The sequence below is a fragment of the Musa acuminata genome, chromosome BXJ3-11 (assembly GCF_036884655.1).
Source record: "Musa acuminata AAA Group cultivar baxijiao chromosome BXJ3-11, Cavendish_Baxijiao_AAA, whole genome shotgun sequence".
Classification (NCBI taxonomy): Eukaryota; Viridiplantae; Streptophyta; class Magnoliopsida; order Zingiberales; family Musaceae; genus Musa; species Musa acuminata.
Genome location: NC_088359.1, coordinates 5,919,433 through 5,937,931, shown reverse-complemented (window position 1 = coordinate 5,937,931; position 18,499 = coordinate 5,919,433). Strand labels below are relative to the sequence as shown.

General features: G+C 38.5%; 2 protein-coding genes across 5 annotated transcripts in view; both read left to right on the top strand.

Annotated features, from left to right (window-relative positions):
• LOC135653109 (DNA mismatch repair protein MLH3-like) overlaps positions 1–4,821 on the top strand; it is a 45,784-nt gene extending 40,963 nt beyond the window's left edge. The window contains exons 23-25 of the mRNA XM_065174602.1: positions 3,940–4,012; positions 4,148–4,233; positions 4,378–4,821. Of these exons, the coding sequence (XP_065030674.1) occupies positions 3,940–4,012; positions 4,148–4,233; positions 4,378–4,566 (348 nt within the window). The 3' untranslated portion in view covers positions 4,567–4,821. The remainder of the gene's footprint in view (positions 1–3,939; positions 4,013–4,147; positions 4,234–4,377) is intronic.
• A 449-nt stretch (positions 4,822–5,270) lies between these two features.
• On the top strand, positions 5,271–18,015 carry LOC135653230 (uncharacterized). 4 transcript variants are annotated; one of them, XM_065174975.1, is made up of 29 exons: positions 5,271–5,776; positions 5,881–5,959; positions 6,040–6,115; positions 6,294–6,358; positions 6,452–6,496; positions 6,580–6,680; positions 6,763–6,904; positions 7,141–7,202; positions 7,305–7,384; positions 7,459–7,529; positions 10,170–10,257; positions 10,346–10,418; positions 10,492–10,587; positions 11,299–11,407; positions 12,371–12,464; positions 12,536–12,619; positions 12,693–12,849; positions 13,099–13,289; positions 13,550–13,594; positions 13,803–13,831; positions 13,907–14,028; positions 15,063–15,110; positions 15,466–15,590; positions 15,801–16,177; positions 16,273–17,188; positions 17,264–17,320; positions 17,501–17,620; positions 17,701–17,784; positions 17,864–17,970. In XM_065174975.1, the coding sequence occupies exons 1-28, from the start codon at positions 5,413–5,415 to the stop codon at positions 17,752–17,754; spliced, it is 3,870 nt and encodes a 1,289-aa protein (XP_065031047.1). In that variant the 5' UTR covers positions 5,271–5,412; the 3' UTR covers positions 17,755–17,784; positions 17,864–17,970. The 4 variants fall into 4 exon arrangements, with proteins under 4 accessions (XP_065031047.1, XP_065031045.1, XP_065031046.1 ...); XM_065174973.1 differs by having other exon boundaries at positions 17,698–17,784; XM_065174974.1 differs by having other exon boundaries at positions 17,701–18,015.
• Positions 18,016–18,499: the final 484 nt, after the last annotated feature.

Sequence of the window (18,499 nt, the reverse complement as noted above, 5' to 3'; positions counted from 1 at the left end):
AGGAGTGCCACGGAGACATCTCTACTGATCGTGAAGAAAAGGGATTCAGATGCGAGGCGACGGATAGTAGGGCCATGGGCATGGCAGCGCCATGGTACCGCAGAGGCGGGACTTCCGTCAAAGTCATTGATCCCTTGCTCTCACGGAGGGAGAGCGTTTGGTCGTGAAAGGGGCCGAGGAGGTGGAGTATGCAGAGGCAATCTCCAAGTACCGAGACAAGGCTGAAGGGCAGAGGCCAAGAAACTTCGTAAGACCGGTGTCAACAAGTTTCTCATCAAGATAGCCGTAAGTGAAGGACTTCGGGTCATGCAAGAGTGCACGACCAAGGAACGAAGCAAGCAGTACGCGGTGCTGTACCTTTGCTACTCAGTGGAGTAGGCGGCAGGGTTGATGGAGAAGACGGTACAATCCCAGAGGCGACCTCATCTATTAGAGAATTACTCCAAGTTGGGGTGGAAACTTCCTGCATTCCAGAAGTTCAATGGCTTTGAGAAGGTGAATCACAGTAACTAACTCAACGCAAGGAGTGCAAACACTTCAAGTGCTTCAGAAGTGTGAGCAAAGAGCAGGCGAAGGCCAGTAACCAGCTCGATGCATGAAGTACAACCTCGAGGAGGCGGGCGAAGTCAAGTAACCTTTGCCTTCTCAACTCTTAAGAGAATGGGCGAAACCGAGTACCCCAGTTCTCTTATCTATCCAGCAGAGGAGCTCTGCACAAGTTCAAAGACCCTTCGAAGATAATGGAAGACAATAGTTGTCAAATCCTCACCAACGGTGATCAGTGCTACTGAGAGTAGATTGTCCGCTTCATTTCCCAACGAAATGCCAATCGAAAGCGGAAGTGATGCGAACCTACTTGGATATGACAACTAACTGAAAGAAGAGTCAATGAGCAGATTTTGTGGAGGAAGGACCCAAAATTTCAGAAGTTTGCGAGGCGATGCTCGTTAAAGCTCCAACAAGCATCCACCCAGTTCAAGCAGCATGTGGAAATTTTGAGAGACTGGCGCAGTAAGGATGGTCTTTTCCTTCATTTGGTGGATCCGCAGGAATCAACGAGGATCAACACAACTCAACCAACCCCACACCAGAGTCAGAGACATTGGCGAGTTGAAGAAGCATGGCGGATCAAAGGTTCGACTACTCAAAAACAGCAGCGGAGAGCAGCTGGGAGCCAGGAGGCGCATTGCAGCTGGAGCAGAAGATTGAAGACTCAGCAAAGGCGAAGAGTTGCAGTGTTCACAAAGGCTTCGACGAGGACGTCGAAGGGATAAGTGGGGGAGAATGTCACGGACAAACTTTGAAACAGGATGTTTGATGTAATGCTTATATCTGTCCGTGTCTGTTGGCATGTTCATGCCTTGTAAAACATGTAGAGGGGCAGCCGAAGGCTTATAAGTCCCATTTTAGTTGGGTTGGTGGCCTCTTTAGGCTTGTAAATAAAGGTTGTGTCATGTGGACACGTGCAAGAGCTTTTCGGTCTGTAATGGACCATTTTACCCTTTGTTGTGCCACTGTTCAGAGCTTGTAAAGTCTGTTTGTAATTTGCATTGTCTATGAAGTGTTTTTCGGACATGTTTGCTTGTGGATCTCGTTTGAGGCGTTCTCTCTAACCCGTTCTCTCTTTTGATGGTCCTAAGGGACAATGGGAGGCTTCGGGGAGGCTGACCTTTGCGGACGGACACGCAAGGGTGCCGCACGACTTAGGCAAAACCAGCTAAGTCCGTGTCAGCCCGCTACCGGGCGAAACGAAAAATAATAATAAAATAATATATATTTATATATATTAGAAAAAGGTGACGTTCGGCGACGTCGCCTTTTTCGGATATATATATACAGTGTCTGCCGTACCAAAGCATACCGGCCGTACCGGGCGGTACGTACCGGTCCGCCAGGTACTCGGTACGCGGACAACCCTGTACCGCTACAATGCTACAGTGCAGTACTGTAGCACTGCTACAGTATCGGTACACCAAGGTGTATCGCTCGGTATGCCCTGGTGTACCGCCCGGTACACCGGTACCGTACCGTACCGAGCCCGGGTCGAAACTCCGGTACGGTACGGTATGGCGGACCTTGTATATATATATATATATATATAAACGAGGCGACGTCGCCCTGCGTGGGGAAGGAAAAGGCGACGTTGCCGAGGCGATGCGACGTCGCCTTTTAAATAAAAAATATATATAAATATATATAATCTTATATATATATATATATTAATTTTTTATATAAATATAAACGAGGTGACGTCGCCTCGCCTGGGAGAAGAGAGAGGTGACGTCGCCGAGTTATAATATATATATTATATATATATATACCGAGTGGTATACCGAACGGTATACCGCTCGGTATACCGCTTGATATACCGTTTCGTACCATACTGAACGATTGTCGAAACTCCGGTACGATACAAAATTTCAGACCTTGGTTATGACATCCATGGTGTTGGTTAAATTTACTCAACATAGGAAATGCATGGCTTTCCTGAATTACTAGCTCTCAGATATACTGAAACTTAGAATGGAGATTCGCCTTATTGCTTTCTCATTTTTGTTTGACAATACTTATACAACATAAAAAAACATTAAACGTTAACAGAATACCAAGAGGCAGAATAATTTTTAAATCATTTGACGCCGTTTTGGTGGTCAAATAAACATTTCCCATGGGAGTATGGCATTATTTGGCTCAATTGACGATGTGCTTCTGGTTGAACATGCTGAAGTAGGTTGGTTTTGCTGCCTAACACAGTGATCATCAGGTCTATAGAAGCATAAACACCACTCATTGTTGTGACAATTTTTGCTGTTCATTCCTGCTGATTTGTTATCAATGTATTCTGGATATCTATTTTATAAGAAGATTTGAAACCAGATATCTATTTTAAAAGAAGTTTTGAAACCCTTTAAGTGTTCAAACAAATATATTACATAGGATTCAGATTATTAAGAGGTGGGTGGAGAATTACGTTGACTTACACTTTATTATCTGGATTATTATGTTGGAGCACCAAGAGTTATGCTTGAGAATTTGCTGCTACAAAATATAACATTGTCACCCTATTTTCACCATTAGTTCATGCTAATTCATAGTACAATATGGATTTTGTTAGTTTTTATGGTCATCTGTGTTAAGGATGAAGAGAAATATCTTTTTGGATTGCTAAAGCTAGGAAAAAATAAAAACTTTAGGTAACATTAAGTGTATAAAAGATGGATATCAAAAGATACTTGATGTATAATGAACAAAGAAAGAGTTTTCTAATATCAATTTATAGGAATAAGATATTTGAAGTTGGTCTAAATATAAAGGAATTGAACTAATGTGTCCTACTATGGAACTTTGGAAATGCTGAAGATAGAATAAGATGCAAAATAAATAGGCAGAGATTGATGAAAATATTATTCACAGAATAAAAATTGGGTTGTCAAAGTTAAGATGGAGTGTTGGGTATTTTGTGTGATCATCGAATGCTTGTTAGATAAAAGAAAAGTTATATGAAATAATTGTTAGTTCAGTCATACTTCATGCATTTGAATGTTGAATGGTAAAAATATATACATAAAGTTTGTGCGGTTAAGATGAAAAATGTTCATATGTATATGCAGGACAATTAAGTTCTGATGGATAATAAAATGAGGTATTATTGTGTGAAGATGATAGGGACATGCTCAAAGGAGACATGTAGATTTGTGGTTATGCGGGGGAAGCCGACTAGTATTAGTGGTGTAAAAGGTAGAGCGAGATATAAGACAACTTTACTATAAACAGTAAAAAGAGATGTGAATGTTTTTTGTTAACTAAAGATATTATCTTGAGTAGAAAGGAAAAGATCCATGTAATTGATCTCAAATTATTGAGACATTATTGTGGTGGTTGTGACATCAATATCAAATGGAGTTCCTTTGTTCTCTGATTTATTATTGTAATTGCCAGCTTGTTGAGACTGATGGATCGTCCACTCTTCCGCCTTCTGTTCTTCGTATTCTTAACTTCAAAGCCTGCAGAGGTATGAATGTTCTATCTGTCTCAACTTTGATTTGGGACATCAGAATGTGATTGTACCCAAAAAAATATTTGCATTGGTCTTGGTCCAAGTAGCCTGTATGTTGACTGCAATTTTTCTACTTTTTTGAAAATGAAGGTGCGATTATGTTCGGTGATTCCTTGTTACCTTCGGAATGTTCTCTGATCGTCGAAGAACTGAAAGCGACATCACTTTGTTTTCAGGTAAGCAACTGATTTCTCTCACACGAGACCTTTTCATTAGTTGATGTAGGATGCAGCTCATGGTTAGGCCTTTTTTCCTATACAAGTTATCTAGATGTCACATTGTCTGCCTTGTATCCTGATGTAGTAAGCTTTCATGTTTAGTGTGCTCATGGACGGCCGACCACTGTCCCTCTTCTGAATATGGCATCACTCCACGAGCAGCTAGCAAAGCTCAAAGTTGATCAAGGGGGCTCGAGCGAGACATGGCACGGACTCAGAGTCCACCGATGTCCGAGCTTCAGACGAGCACAATTGCTTCTAGACTCCGCCAAAAGGTTTCACAATGGATGATGTATCAGAATTAATGTTTTTCTTCTGTGCATAGTTAACAAATACCAGATGTCGATAAATGATCTTGAAGCCGTGGGAAACCCATATGGTGTTGTACGCATGAACCATTCATTTGTAACTGCTGGCGAAGATGTAGCCGAGGGAATTCATTATGCTGTTGTCCGGGAGAACATTCATTTGTAACTACAGATGAAGATGTATCCGTTGAGTTGATCATACACCGAAATCTAATAAAGTAGTTTACATTCTCAACTAGCTCGTTGTGCTCTGAACATGTTACTGAAGCTTTGTGCAATTCTGTTGGGCCCATTTGATCGCTGAAGATATCGAGCATCGGCTGTTTGTTCAAAGTTGACAAGGTTGAACGAGTTATTCGATGGTTTGCTGGAAATCTTTTTGTCTGCTTTGAATAATGGTGGGAGAAATCTTAAATAAGTATCTAAAATTCTTAAATATAGAAATCTCATGGATTTTAGTAAAACCCAAATTGATTGAGTTTAGATTTTGGGATGAAGTGGTAATCAGTCATCTATAATATCATATTTGTTTAATCACCAAAAACTTGAAGCTTCTCCGTTGCATTGGTCAAAATAACAAGTGATTCTTTTTGGAGAAGGATCGATACGTCAAAAGACCGCCATTTTATTACTTCAAATAATAAAAGCAAAACGGAGAACGTCTGGTCTTCAAACTGGCGGCAAATTCAGGAGGGAACCAATTGTTCTTCTCGCTTCGTCTTCCTTCATTTGGAAGCCACATTCCTTGCTTGTCACAGCGGATCGCTCTCGACGGGATCTGTTCCGCTCTTCCGCACAACAGCAGAGCTGATCTCGAAAGAATCGGGCGATGAATCCCTCGACGCCACTTCGAAGCCCTAACCCTAGCAAGCACGGCGGCCCCGGCGTCTACCAGATCGGCGGCGTCCCCGTGGAGTTCCCCTTCAAGCCCTACGGCTCCCAGCTCGCCTTCATGGGGCGCGTCATCTCCACCCTCGATCGCGCCCGCCGGCAGGGCCGATGCCACGCTCTCCTCGAGTCCCCCACCGGCACCGGCAAGTCCCTCTCCCTCCTCTGCTCCTCCCTCGCCTGGCAGCGCCACCACCAGCACCTCGTCCTATCTGGGGCCGCTGCTCCGCCCCCGTGTCCCCCGCCGCTCGCGTCCGATCCCCTCGTCCATGGTGGCGGATTTATTCCCCCGTCCCAGCCTTCGAGTAAGCAATGTCTATTCTTGTGCTGTCATTCCTTCTAATTCCGTTCTTTTGGTCCCTGATCGGGACACGAAGGTTTGGACTTATCCTTTTCTGACGAACCTTAGGTGACGCTGAGGAACCTCCGGCGCCTACAAGCGCTAGAGCTCAGAGGAGACAGTCGCTTCCCAAAATCTACTATGCTTCGTGAGTGCTATCTCTCGTTAACGCTACGATTTGAGCCTTTGTGCTGTTTCCTGATTGCTGTTTGCTTCGGACATGTGAAGGAGGACTCACTCCCAGATAAGTCAGGTGGTTCGTGAATATAGGAAAACATCCTATCGGGTGCCAATGGCAATTCTGGTAAGCGAATATTGTTTCTAAATTATGATAAAGGTGTTTTTGTTGTACTACTAGCCCATAATGCAACAATGCTGATGGTTCAATTTCTAGGATTAACACTACAATTGCCATTCTAAATTAAACTTTCCAAAATTTCTTCTTTTCTGAATTTCCATTTTCTTCGAGCTGTTGGTTTCAGGCATCACGAAAGCACTACTGCACTAACAAGCATGTGTGCACAAGAGATAATCTGGATGATGAATGGTAGCCTTCTTGATGCCCCAAAGAACTTACCTTTCTGACTTTTACATCATCTTTGCTGTTTTATGTTTTTAATGTCCTCCTGTTTTGCTTTAGTAAATTGCTTCTGAAGGATGAAAACCTAGGTTGCAGTGAATACAAGTGAGTTTCTCTTTGATACATATGAGTTCATCGTATACTTTAGTTCTCATTCTTATGAAGGCAACTGTTTTTAACTATGACAGAAATGCACACAAAGTCAAATGTCATCCCTCTCTTCAGAAAGGTGGCTGTTATGAGGTTCATGACATTGAAGATCTTGTAAAAGTTGGGCACAGTGTGAAAGGTCTGTTACCTTTAACTATAACAGTCTTCAATGCAGTACTACTAAACTAAGTATGTTTTTTCTACTTTTGTTTTTCTTGTAGGTTGTTCATATTTTGCTGCACAAACAATGGCTGAGGAAGCTCAGCTAGTTTTCTGCCCATACAGTTACATTATAAATCCAACAGTCCGGAGAGCAATGGATATAGATATAAAAGGATCCATTGTGATTCTGGATGAGGCCCAGTATGCCCTTTGGTTACTTTGTTTGTAACAATTTGTATCTTGCATTTTGTACTAATCATAGATAGTATTTGCAGTAGATGTTTTCAGAACATCTGCTTTGAACTCAAAATTCTAGACACACACACACACACACACACACACACACACATACACACACCCCTTTGAATTTAGTGATCTACAATTTATGGGATGCAGCCCTGCGGGCACCTAATTCTTTTTTAATTTATCATTACTAGCAACATAGAGGATGTTGCACGTGATGCAGGGAGTATAGAAGTTGAAGAGGACGTGCTTTTTGGTAAGCCAGTCTGTGCAAATATTATATAATAGCCACATAGATTCTGAAAGTTCAATATTTTTACTTGGTTCGAATCTGAATGTCTATCTCTGTTATACCTAGCATTGCAAACGGAACTTGAACACTTATGCATGGCTGATGGCGGAGCAATGACATACCAACCATTATATGACATGATTCAGGTACAAATTTTGCAAAGATGAGTTTCATAATCTTATTAACTTGTAACCAAGACCAAGTGCTTTCTATTGCACAGGGAATAATAAGTTGGATAGGTGACAGGAAAATGAGCATGAAAAAGCATGAATTTGAGCACTACTCTTCATTGTGAGTATATTCTGCTGGAACTTCTAATGTTTATGGTTTCTACTAAGAATATTTTAGCTTAGCCATAGATTTCTTGGTCCAATTCAGTTTTGAGACTACTAGCTATTGAACATTGGTAGTTCCATTGTTCAAGCAAGTCATATGCAGTAAATAATAGCTACTGCAAGTGTTTTTTTTTTTTTGTTTGAATTCTAAAATATCTATGTAATTATAGGCTATATTCTGTTGGCCTGGATTTCTTTGCACCACGTTTCTATGATTCAGATGTTTTTCCTGTCAAATCCTTTAACTTGCTAACTTTATGTAGTTTGCATAAGCTATGACAAAAAGTCACATACCCCTCTTCTAGAAGTGAGGGTGTTAGGGACTCATAAGATTGAGATATATGTCCATTCTAAGATCATCTACCACGTGCATTTTAAGATATATACATGACATCTCCTTTGATGGCCTTATACAAGCCCAAGCCCAAAGCCCAATACAAATATGTCTTATGCTCAAATCTTACTATAATCTGATAAAAAATAAAATATATGCAGGATGAGACCTCTATGGGTATTTAGGCCCATATAGCTCTAATGTAGTGATCCGAAGCTTTCTGCGTCCTCTTGAGCTGTCGTATTAATGTGGTGGTACTCTAATCCCTACCAACTCTCCTTGAGTGAAAAATTCACCTCTAGTGAATGAAAATCGTAACTCATCTTTTGAAATCCATGTGTCCTCAAGGTTGGATTGCATATTCCATCATACCAAGTATCTGTATTCCTTATATGAGAGAGAGATCCCGAGTTGGTTGTCCAAGATGTTCTCAACTTACTTCCGAATAGTCAAGTGTGAAGGGAACTCTAGAATTAGGGGTACTAGGATGGAAGAAAAGGAATGATTGTGTTGTTACTACTGCGTGCCTAAGAATATCTTTGACATGGGCTCCAGTGTCTCATGGTAGGGTGATAAATCTTCCACATAAGAATTATATTGGCAAATCCAAAAGTCAAATTTGAGAGACTTAAGCTGTAGCTGTGATTAAAAGCTAACAGCGCTACCCTGAGATAAGCATTTCTTATGTTGTTAGAATGTACATGTACAAAGTGCTAGAATATGACAAAACAAAATTTGTCATCCACAAGTCGAAGTAGCTCATATCCTAAATTATTTCCTGATGCTGTGTTCTTTTTACTGCCACCACATTACATGGCATATGATAGATGACCAAATTATCCTTTACAGAGCTTATTTCTCTGATGATTTGGTTGTACAAAGATGTTGGACTTGTGCACTAACTTCAGAAATAGATTACACAATATCAGATATCTTTCTAATTTTATTTTGCAAGTTAGGCTAATGCTTTATGCAGTTGTTTATTGCACATATTTAACCTTTTAAAAGCTGTTCAGAAAATCCAATGCATTTTCAGCAACAGAGCAACTACTTGTTTATCCTCTCTTCAGATATTTTTTTAATACTTTGTTTTCTGGAAATATCCATTCATGGGGCATTTCTTTCATTAGGTCCTTACACTTCTCTTGATGCCTTTTTATCACAAATCCAATAACTAGAGTATGGCTTGACATTTGTCATGTTTCTTGGATGATTCTCTGAGATTGTCAAACATAGCCTATATGGTGAGGCCTCCAAATGTATTTGATGGCCTACATTCAATTCTGTGTAGAAAATTCTGATCTTTGGAAGCATTGTAATTGTTACTGATCTTCATTTATGCAGTTCCCTGTGTAAAAAAAAAAGTCAATCTTTCAGTTAATTCAATGATTCAGAAGAAACATGCAGTCAATTATTTGGGGAGAAGTAACCTAATATCATGCAGTGATGTAAACATGGTGTTGTTGTCATACATAAGTTGACCATGATGTGCATATTAATAGAATATATGTCACATGCAACACCTTAGATTTCCATCGTGTATCATTTTGTTGTTAACTATCTTATAGAAGACCATGTTGATAAGGCTTTGAAAATCACACTTTTGTTATTATCCAAAGAATGTTCCATGTCAATAAGAGGGTTCAAGAGTAGTAATAATTGTAATTTCCTTTAAGTCAAAGTTATAACAAATTTGGTTCTGAATGGCATGATATTTCCAAAAAGATCTTCAAATAGAGCTGTTATTGGCTTTCACAAATCTGACTAGGAAGATGGAGAATTAAGAAGAGGTCATACTCCCAAGTTTGAAGAAGCAGTTTGCATGGAAGAGATCTCTATATTGAGTTATAATAACCTTTTTGTGGGATCTTGGACATTGAAAATTTTGGATCTAAATAAAGATCGTTGTGATAGCATCATTATGATCTCTGTTTAATACATGCATAGCTAAGTTTGAGGAAAGAGAAGGCTTTTGCAGTGGTCTCTGCTTATGTTTCTTTCAAGATAGTTATATCATTTTAAATTGCAATTCTTTTTAGTGTTAACTGAAATATTAATTGGTGAATGGGTTTTTCCTTCCTGTAGTTTGTGGATTTCATGTTCCATCTGGATGCTTTATTATCATACATTGTCTGTGTATGTTCTTTCTTTGGTCACTGACCAAAAATTGTTATGGTCAAATGTTTGTGAAGCCAAGTTAAAAAATACTTCTGGTTTAAAAGTTGATCCTTTTCTAAAATTGAGTCATTTTGATCATGACAGTTGGACTGCTGATAAGGCCATTAGGGAGCTCCAACAGGCTGGAATTACAGAACAATGTTTTCCAATTCTACATCAATGTGCCACGAAGGTGCTTTCCACTTTCTAAATAGGCTCTTTTTCTTTTGCCATGGATACTATCTGACATCTTTTTTATATGATTCTCTTTGTTGTTCAAGGCAATTAAAGCTGCTTCAGATGAAGAATCTGTTGGAAACCGTTTAAGTGGCATGTCCTTAATTGCATTGGAAGGTACATTTCCAGCTTTTAAATCATGCCCCACAACTGAAACTTGTAATCCACCAAACTTTTTTTTTCTTTGCAGGTCTATTCTCCTCACTTAGTTATTTCTTCTGTGCAAATGGCAGCCATGCAACTGATTATCAACTAGCATTGCAACGTTATGTTAAAAGAGAAGGCGGTGAGTAATACAAAGAATGCATTGTTTGTTCTTAGAAATTAAGTTCAGACCCAGATATTTAAAAAATGGTATCTAACTAGATTTGATTCTCAGCTTCTTTCATCAGTCCTTCTGGCAAAGTACATCTATGCAAGTGGCTATGACACTTAGGCATTTTTCCTCTACTTCATTTGCATCTTACTGGCCCATCATTTTAGCATTTAACAAAGCATTGTCCAATCAAATTTGCAAGAAGTATGTGAAAAATAGGTAGCCTGGTGCATAAGGCCTTTGTGGTCTGGGGGTCTAGGGAAAGGTCAGTATATGAAGCATTACCCTTGCAAGCAAAGAGAATATCTCAAGTATGCAATAAGTGTGTGCTGCTGCAAATTGGAACCTACATGACACATAATCACTGGAAATCACAGAACAACTCTTTTTTGCATTCCTCCCTGTATTATCATCTAATGTAGCCTTTTCCTAACATAATTTACTTGTTGATGATTGCTCATCATCATTTATAAGTCCAGCTAACAGTTTTACCATCGTTAAAAGGCATTTTGTGGCTTAACAGACAGTGTCCTTTTGGTCTGCTGACAGCCTATTTCTCACATGATAATCAACATGACAGTCTTGAGTTACTGTTATGAAGAATCTCACTGTCTTTTCTACTTGAGCATGTTTTAGGTGTTAATAGCGGTTGAGACATCTCAGCAAAACTATTGTTGACAGGTAGTGCTGCAAATGGCTGGATCTGCAAATTGAGTTTGTGGTGCCTGAATCCTGCTGTTGTTTTCAAAGAGATTGCAAATCTGTCTCTTTCAGTTATCCTTACATCAGGGTACTTAGATGTCATAGTTTGTTATTCAATTGAATGCTTTCTAATTGTTTGCCTTGTTATTTCTATTATCGTAAGCAATTTTCTCTGTTACTTTGACCATGCACTGATGTGAGCAGTATTTTCTTTAATATTTTTTTCTTTGCATAAAAATGAACTATATATGAAGAAATGTTTTGGATAATCAAAGTAAATTTATGAAATACACCATTTGAAACTTTAGAGAGCTGAAATGTGACTTATATCTCTTGGTAATATTACCCAACAACACTGTATGTGAACCAACTACCACAAGTTCAACTCATATAAGACATCCATGTACAGAGTGCCCAAAGAATTAGTCATGCAATATTGTGTTTAAAAGGCCTTAACAGTTCTCTTTAAGCTGAAAATGTTTAGTTATATCATCTTTGTGTACAATAAAAAATAACATATCAGTGTCTTTTTCACTTGAAGCTTTTGGAAAGTTAACAGTCGAGGATAATTTATCTGCAATTTTTTTTCACCTGTAATCATTATGCAGTTGCTTTTATGTAATGGAATACTATTTGTGATTAAACTGTAATGGATTTTATATCTGATAGGACCTTGTAAGAAATTCTGTGGCTTTTATATCTGATATGACCTTTTAAGAAATTCTCTACAGGAATGGCAAATTTTGAGTAAAGATCTTCCTCCTGTAGCCAATTGAAATCTATAGTAATGCATCTTTGTAATTTGAACCTGATCCAAGCACTTGTTGACTAGAATTCATTCTATATGATGAAAACACCAGAATTTATATTATTCAGACCCTTAAAGTAAGTAGAATCATATGGTTTTCACAACACCATGTCACTATGCTTCAGCCACATAAGCTATTTTTGTCTATCATAATCTTGTTATCTCTTGGATGTATTAGCATGCAAGTGTTTAATTTGACTTCACAGTATCCTCTTCTGTCTCATGCATTATATATCCACACAGAACTCTTGCCCCAATGGGCTCATTTGCATCTGAACTTGGAGTGCAGTTTGAAGCTTGCTTGGAAGCACCACATGTCATTGATGTGGAATCACAAGTATGTCCATGTTCTTTTTATTTTATTTGTGCCCGATCTGTGTGATTGATTTTAGCTGTTATTATTTACAGGTTTGGGCTGCAGTAGTCCCTGCAGGTCCTGCCAATTGCCAGTTAAATGCCAGCTACAAAACTGCTGATGGATATGCTTTCCAGGTACAGGACTTAGGTTTGTGTACTTTGTTCATTTAATTGCAAGTTTCCTGAAAATTTAGCATGACTTGTGAAGGATGGACTTGGAGCTTCTCTAGAGGAAATATGCAAGATTGCACCAGGTGGTGTTCTTGTTTTCTTTCCTAGTTATAAGTTGTTGGAAAAGCTACATTTTCGATGGAGTCAGACAGGTCAATGGTCTCGATTGAATGCTGAAAAGCTCCTTTTTGTTGGTAAGACCTTTAGCAAAATTATATTTTCATAGAGACTCTTCCTCATCTTTGTGTATTTTATTAGTTGTTAGTGATAATGTTATGGCATTAAAAATCTATCATTGATCTTTCTGTTGTAATACAAATCGTGTATAGTGCCAGCAATTTTAATGCTAACATGATAGGAGATTCTTGCCTCGTTGACAAGGCTTTGCTTAACATATTGCCTAACATTTGTTTGATTTAATAAGAGTTTCAAAATGCTTGTAGAACCAAGAGGAGCAATGGATGAATTTGAACCTGTTCTTAAAGGCTATTATGAAGCAATTCGTGGGAATACAGGGGCTCCTCATGTGAAAAAAAGACTTGGTCTAATGAGAGCCTCCAAAAATCCTTCCAGCAAGGAGTGCTCACAAAATCCTGCAAAAGGAGCAGCTTTTCTTGCAGTTTGCCGAGGCAAGGTAGTTACATTTTTCTGTTTGTTATTGCATTGACTTTTATAACAAGGTAATGCTTATTGCTTTAACTGTTTTCCAGAAAGGTGCTTTATGTAGGATTTTTTTTTTCTTTAGGTTTCTATTATTTGGTAATGAAAATTTAGGTTCACAGGATTATCATGCATGAATAGGCAAATGCAATTAGGTGTTTGGGAAAGTGTGTATGTGTGTTTTCACTTTTTCTGATTTTCTATGTTCAGCTAGTTATTCTGTTTCTTCTGCAGGTATCAGAAGGTATTGACTTCTCAGATGAAAATGCTAGGGTAGTTGTATCCTTGACATACTGATCAATTTTATATGGTGTTCTTTGACTATATATTTCATGCATTGCTATTGTTTTAGTTGGCACTTAGCAAACATGATTAACTTGAATGTACTGTTAAGTAGCCAATAGAAAATAATTTTGTTGATGCAATGATTGTTGCTGACCATTTGATTTCATCATTTTTTTGTCTTGTGTTCCTTGACCAAACTTAGGTGATTGTTGGTATTCCATTTCCAAACAAGTAAGTTCTTGACATCATTTCCAGATGACTGAGATAATTATCGATCATCTTACTTATTGATTCAACCTGGATTAGAAATGACATTCATGTGGTGTTAAAGAAGAAGTATAATGATACATATAGATCATCAAAGCATCTCCTTAGTGGGAGCGAATGGTATTGCCACCAAGCATTCCGTGCTCTGAATCAAGCTGCAGGTATGTATGGTCTACTACCTCAATATTATATGTGAATTCCCAAGAGTGGAATACTGATTTAAATTACATCAGAATCATTGCAGGGTCGGAGAATATGCTACTAGTTTGTACAAGTGATAAGTTTTTTCGTGTTTCATGTTCCTTTACACATGGTACTAATCACATTTCATTACTTATTCATTCCATGGAAAGTTTTCATGCTAGCAAAATCTAAATTATCTGGATTTGCAAGACTAACAGCATTGAAGAATAAGTTGATGATCTATTTCCATAAGCAGAAAAAGGGCTATGAAGATGCAAATTAATGAGCATTGGTATTCTTTTCGAGAAAATGGATCGTTGCACTTGCATTTAAATTAGGAAAATAAGTAAGCTGGAATGGGATATTTATTTTTGCCATATGCTGCTCAAATTCTAAAGGTGAAACTTTTAGCCATTCCTCATAATCCGTCTTCTTAATTTTCCTTAATTCTGCAATGCACTTAATGCTCAAGTTTCTTGCTGTAGCTCGCTCATGATTATCTAAAGCTTCCAGAGAGTAGCAGCCTTGTACTTATATCAATACCAACTCAGATTAATAAGTCTTTCATCCTGGACTTCTCTTTTCAGAGCTAGTACTTTTCAGCCTGTTTGTTACAGGATCAAATTGATATTGATGAAGCATTGGGATGCATATTTAAAATACTCGTGATGGCAATCCTCGAAAATTCGTGTTTTCACCAATCCACTTTTTGAGCATTTAGGATCACCTTTGTATTGTTTTCACCAATCCACTTGAGCATTTAGGATCACCTTTGTACTAAATTCTCAAATATAATATGAATGTACATATCAGTTAATCTGTTAAATATTATGCAATATCATTTTTTCCCTTTGTTCTAGAATGTGGTAGCTATCTGTATTTGTGTGATTGATTCATAGATAAGGACAGATAGTGCATTATTGGTAGTATATGCACCTGATGTGTGTATATTGTATAATCTATGACATAATATCATTGATTGTTTGAAGCTAAATGCCCTTTCACTTTGTAGGTCGCTGCATTCGCCACAGATTTGATTATGGAGCTATTATTTTTTTAGGTATGCTAATATCAATGTCAGCATCTATTTTATTTTGTGTTCATGGGCTTTGAATTTTTGAATTCCTGGAGGTTTCTATTTGCATGTCATGAAAATAAAGCGGGATAAATAGCTGGTGAAATCACTTGGAACCTATGGGTTATGGTCTCATAGGTCTGGTTTCCTGGTTATTTTTCTCATGGTACTGAAATTTTATGCATGACAAAATTTCCTTTTTTCTTTTGGAGTTCATAAAATCATGTTGGAAAACCTTGAAGAAAGTGTTACCAGACATGAACCTTTCAGCTTCTCTATTTAATCCAAACGTAAGCAATGGGTAAGGTGAACTGGACTGATGCTTGGGATGTGCTTGTAGATGAGCGGTTCACAGAGGAACGAAATCTCACGTACATCTCAAAGTGGCTGAAGAGTTCAATCAAGTGTTTCAACAGCTTTGATGAATCTCTCATGGGGTTACGAAGCTTTTTTGAAACTGCTCAGGTATAATTTTTATCGCTTATTTTGTGTTTAGTCTTCATGTTCCTACTAGGGCTACCTTTGCTACCATAATAAGATTATTGCTTTGCAATCTGGGTGCCGAGGGTTTAAGTCATGGTAAAGCTACATATACTATTGATGAGAGCCTTGTGCGTTGGGATACCTTTTTATTTCATGTTCCTATTGTCTAAACCCTACATGGTTTACTAACAGAAGCAGTTTGGTCAAAAAGGTGACCATCCAACTAGCAAGAATGTTTCTCAGACTGAATCATACAATTCTGATTTTAGCGAGGAAAACTCATTATCCTCAAAATCAAGTCTGAACCAGGGGATTCAAAAGGAAAAAGTTAAGAAAGTCAAGGTCAACCATCAGAGTGCAAGGAAGACTATCCATGAGAGTAGAGCAGCTCCTGCAAAAAATAACAAATTAATCAAATCTTCAAGCCTTGATGGGGAAAGTGCCCCTCTCTCTTCATTGAAGGATTACTTTATCAAGGGAGGCAAGGCATCTAGTGAGACAAATATCAAACCCTCAATCTTCCATGGAGATTATGTGGACCCTAACGAAAGTACCCGGAAGCAATCCAAGTAATCCCCCCATTTGTCCACCAAATTAGTTAAAAACTTTTTTTTTTCATTTTCTATTATCATTTGGTGTTATTTATCGTTGGTCTCTGTCACAGATGTTTGGAGACCATATCGGCAGGATTGTGTGAAACCAAGTTGCATCAGCCTCTAGTCAGTGAAAGCTTCAATGCAGATGATAATAATGCTACTTGCGAAAGAGTGTCCAAGGTTGAAAGCCTGTATCCTGCTGTAGCCACCTTCGACCAGTTTCGAGAGAGAGCCACTCTTTCACCCTCAATATTTTCAAATGGAACCATATCTGAAGATACATTGGCATCAGGTTCTCCTGAAAGTAACAAGTGCATGGATCCCTTCAATCTTGAGAAAGAAATATTCTTGAACATGAGTGTGAGTTCCCACAGTGAAAAAAGAAGAAAGCTAACAGATTTGCAAATGACTGGTCTTAATCAGATGGACTGTATTAGTTCTGATACAGAATCCTTCTACCCAGTTGACTCTGTCAGCAGCATATCAAGAGAAACTGATCAAATATCTGAAACACCATTTTCAGACAACTGTTCAGCATCCCAGCACCAGATACCAAGTCAAGGAACGTTCATACAAAATGGTGGTACATCTGTAGAAAAGATGCTAGTATTAAGTTGTTTGTGCTGTAATAGTCCATTGGGATTGCAGAAGAATGATTTCCTAGTTAGGTGTTCATTGACTTCATCATCAAAGGCTTTCTTGGCATATGTGCTGAAGCATGGACCTCCAACTGAAGGTCGTTTAAATTGTCTTCGCAGTACACCAGAGACAGACGTGCCCGTTGTAGCTTGTGATTCCTCCGCTGTTGACCATCACATCTTTGATAAGGGCAGCAAAGAGGTTGCTTCACAACATGATTTCTGGTCTGAAGAAGACGGTTGTGTATTCAGGATACTTAACTGCCCCTTCTGTACTGCACGAAAGCGGTGCCTGGGCGTGCGAATTATTGCAGCTGATGCATCTAATAGTCACTTACTGAACAAGGTAATTTTTAACTGGGTGCATGATTATTATGTGACTGCTTCAATCTGACTAATTCATGAATTATTTTCCATGAAGGTTCTCTTTTTTGCATATTATTTGGATATGAAAGATGAACAAAAACCAACGACAAAGGTAAGTGTTTCTGTTGCCTTAGTGTGTCGTTTCCTTCGTGTGTCGTTTCTTCTAGCTGGCAGTTATATATTCATATGATTAAAAAGTGTAGTTTTTTTAAATTTAAATGTATTCAGATGATAAAAAACTGGGCTTTAAAGATTCACAATCCCTTCTCTTTTCATTTTTTTGACTGTCTAGGTTTCCATGCCCATTAGTTGCAATGCTCCAGGACAAGGATCAGCCCTAACTGAGATTGAGAGAGATTCATATGTTTCATGTCCACAGAAGACTGAGCTCTTAAATGCTAGAAGATCGAAGGTTTGTAATCTTGAATCGTTATAGCTACTTGTTTTCTTCCCTTTGCCGGATGGTGATGAGCTATCATCTGTATTTAGCAGCTCAGTCTACCCAAAAAAGATCAATGTTCTTTGGAGCATCGAGCTGGAGTCTAGACTTGATGATGAAGTACATGTTTCCTCCTGGTGGGTTGTAGCATCATCAAAATGCAGTATCTAAAATATAAAACCCATCATGTTTTGGGAATATTCGGGAAAACTGCAGACTGGAAAACCATCAATGAGAGAACAAGCATGCCACCTCCAGAACGGAAGCATTCAGGATTTATATGGTCTTGGCAAGGTATTTCACTCTGCTGGATGGTTTTCTCAGTATGTTTTGTACAGTACTACGAATTTATAGATTATATGGATTCACCTGAAACATATGTTTTAGTGGCTGTGTTATATTTACATCACATGAGAGGTGACAAGTAATTGAATCAAAATTTTCTTTCTGGGGAAAGAAAAATAAGTTTCTTGTATGTCTGTATTTGACTTCAAGTCAGGCTGCTGGTAGTGCATGTTTCATATGTAGAATTTTGGACTGCTGCATTAGATGGTAGAATTCTAGAGAATGTACTTACGTGACCAAATCTCAAGTCAATGACAAAACCATATGATACGAAGCATGATTAATGGCCAAACCTATAGAAGTAACCTCGCTCAGTCTTGCTGATGACGTAACATTCCTTTGAGCCTGGGAAGCCACTACCACCAACCTCCATCTCCTGCAACCAAAAAATGTCACTCCTGGATGGCAGATGGAGCTACCATCAGGAAACACAGCCCCAACTTGCATCAAATTAGATTGAACTAACATCATTTCAATATAACACAACATTTCTTTTTAGCAAAGAAA

What these genes read in the sequence shown, in the direction of transcription:
- LOC135653230 (XM_065174972.1), top strand. Translation starts at nt 5,413, where the DNA reads ATGAATCCCTCGACGCCACTTCGAAGCCCTAACCCTAGCAAGCACGGC. An exon ending in TTATGTTAAAAGAGAAGGCG is followed by an intron (nt 10,588 to 11,298) that starts GTGAGTAATACA and finishes TATTGTTGACAG; the next exon opens with GTAGTGCTGCAAATGGCTGG. An exon ending in TGCTCTGAATCAAGCTGCAG is followed by an intron (nt 14,029 to 15,062) that starts GTATGTATGGTC and finishes TTCACTTTGTAG; the next exon opens with GTCGCTGCATTCGCCACAGA.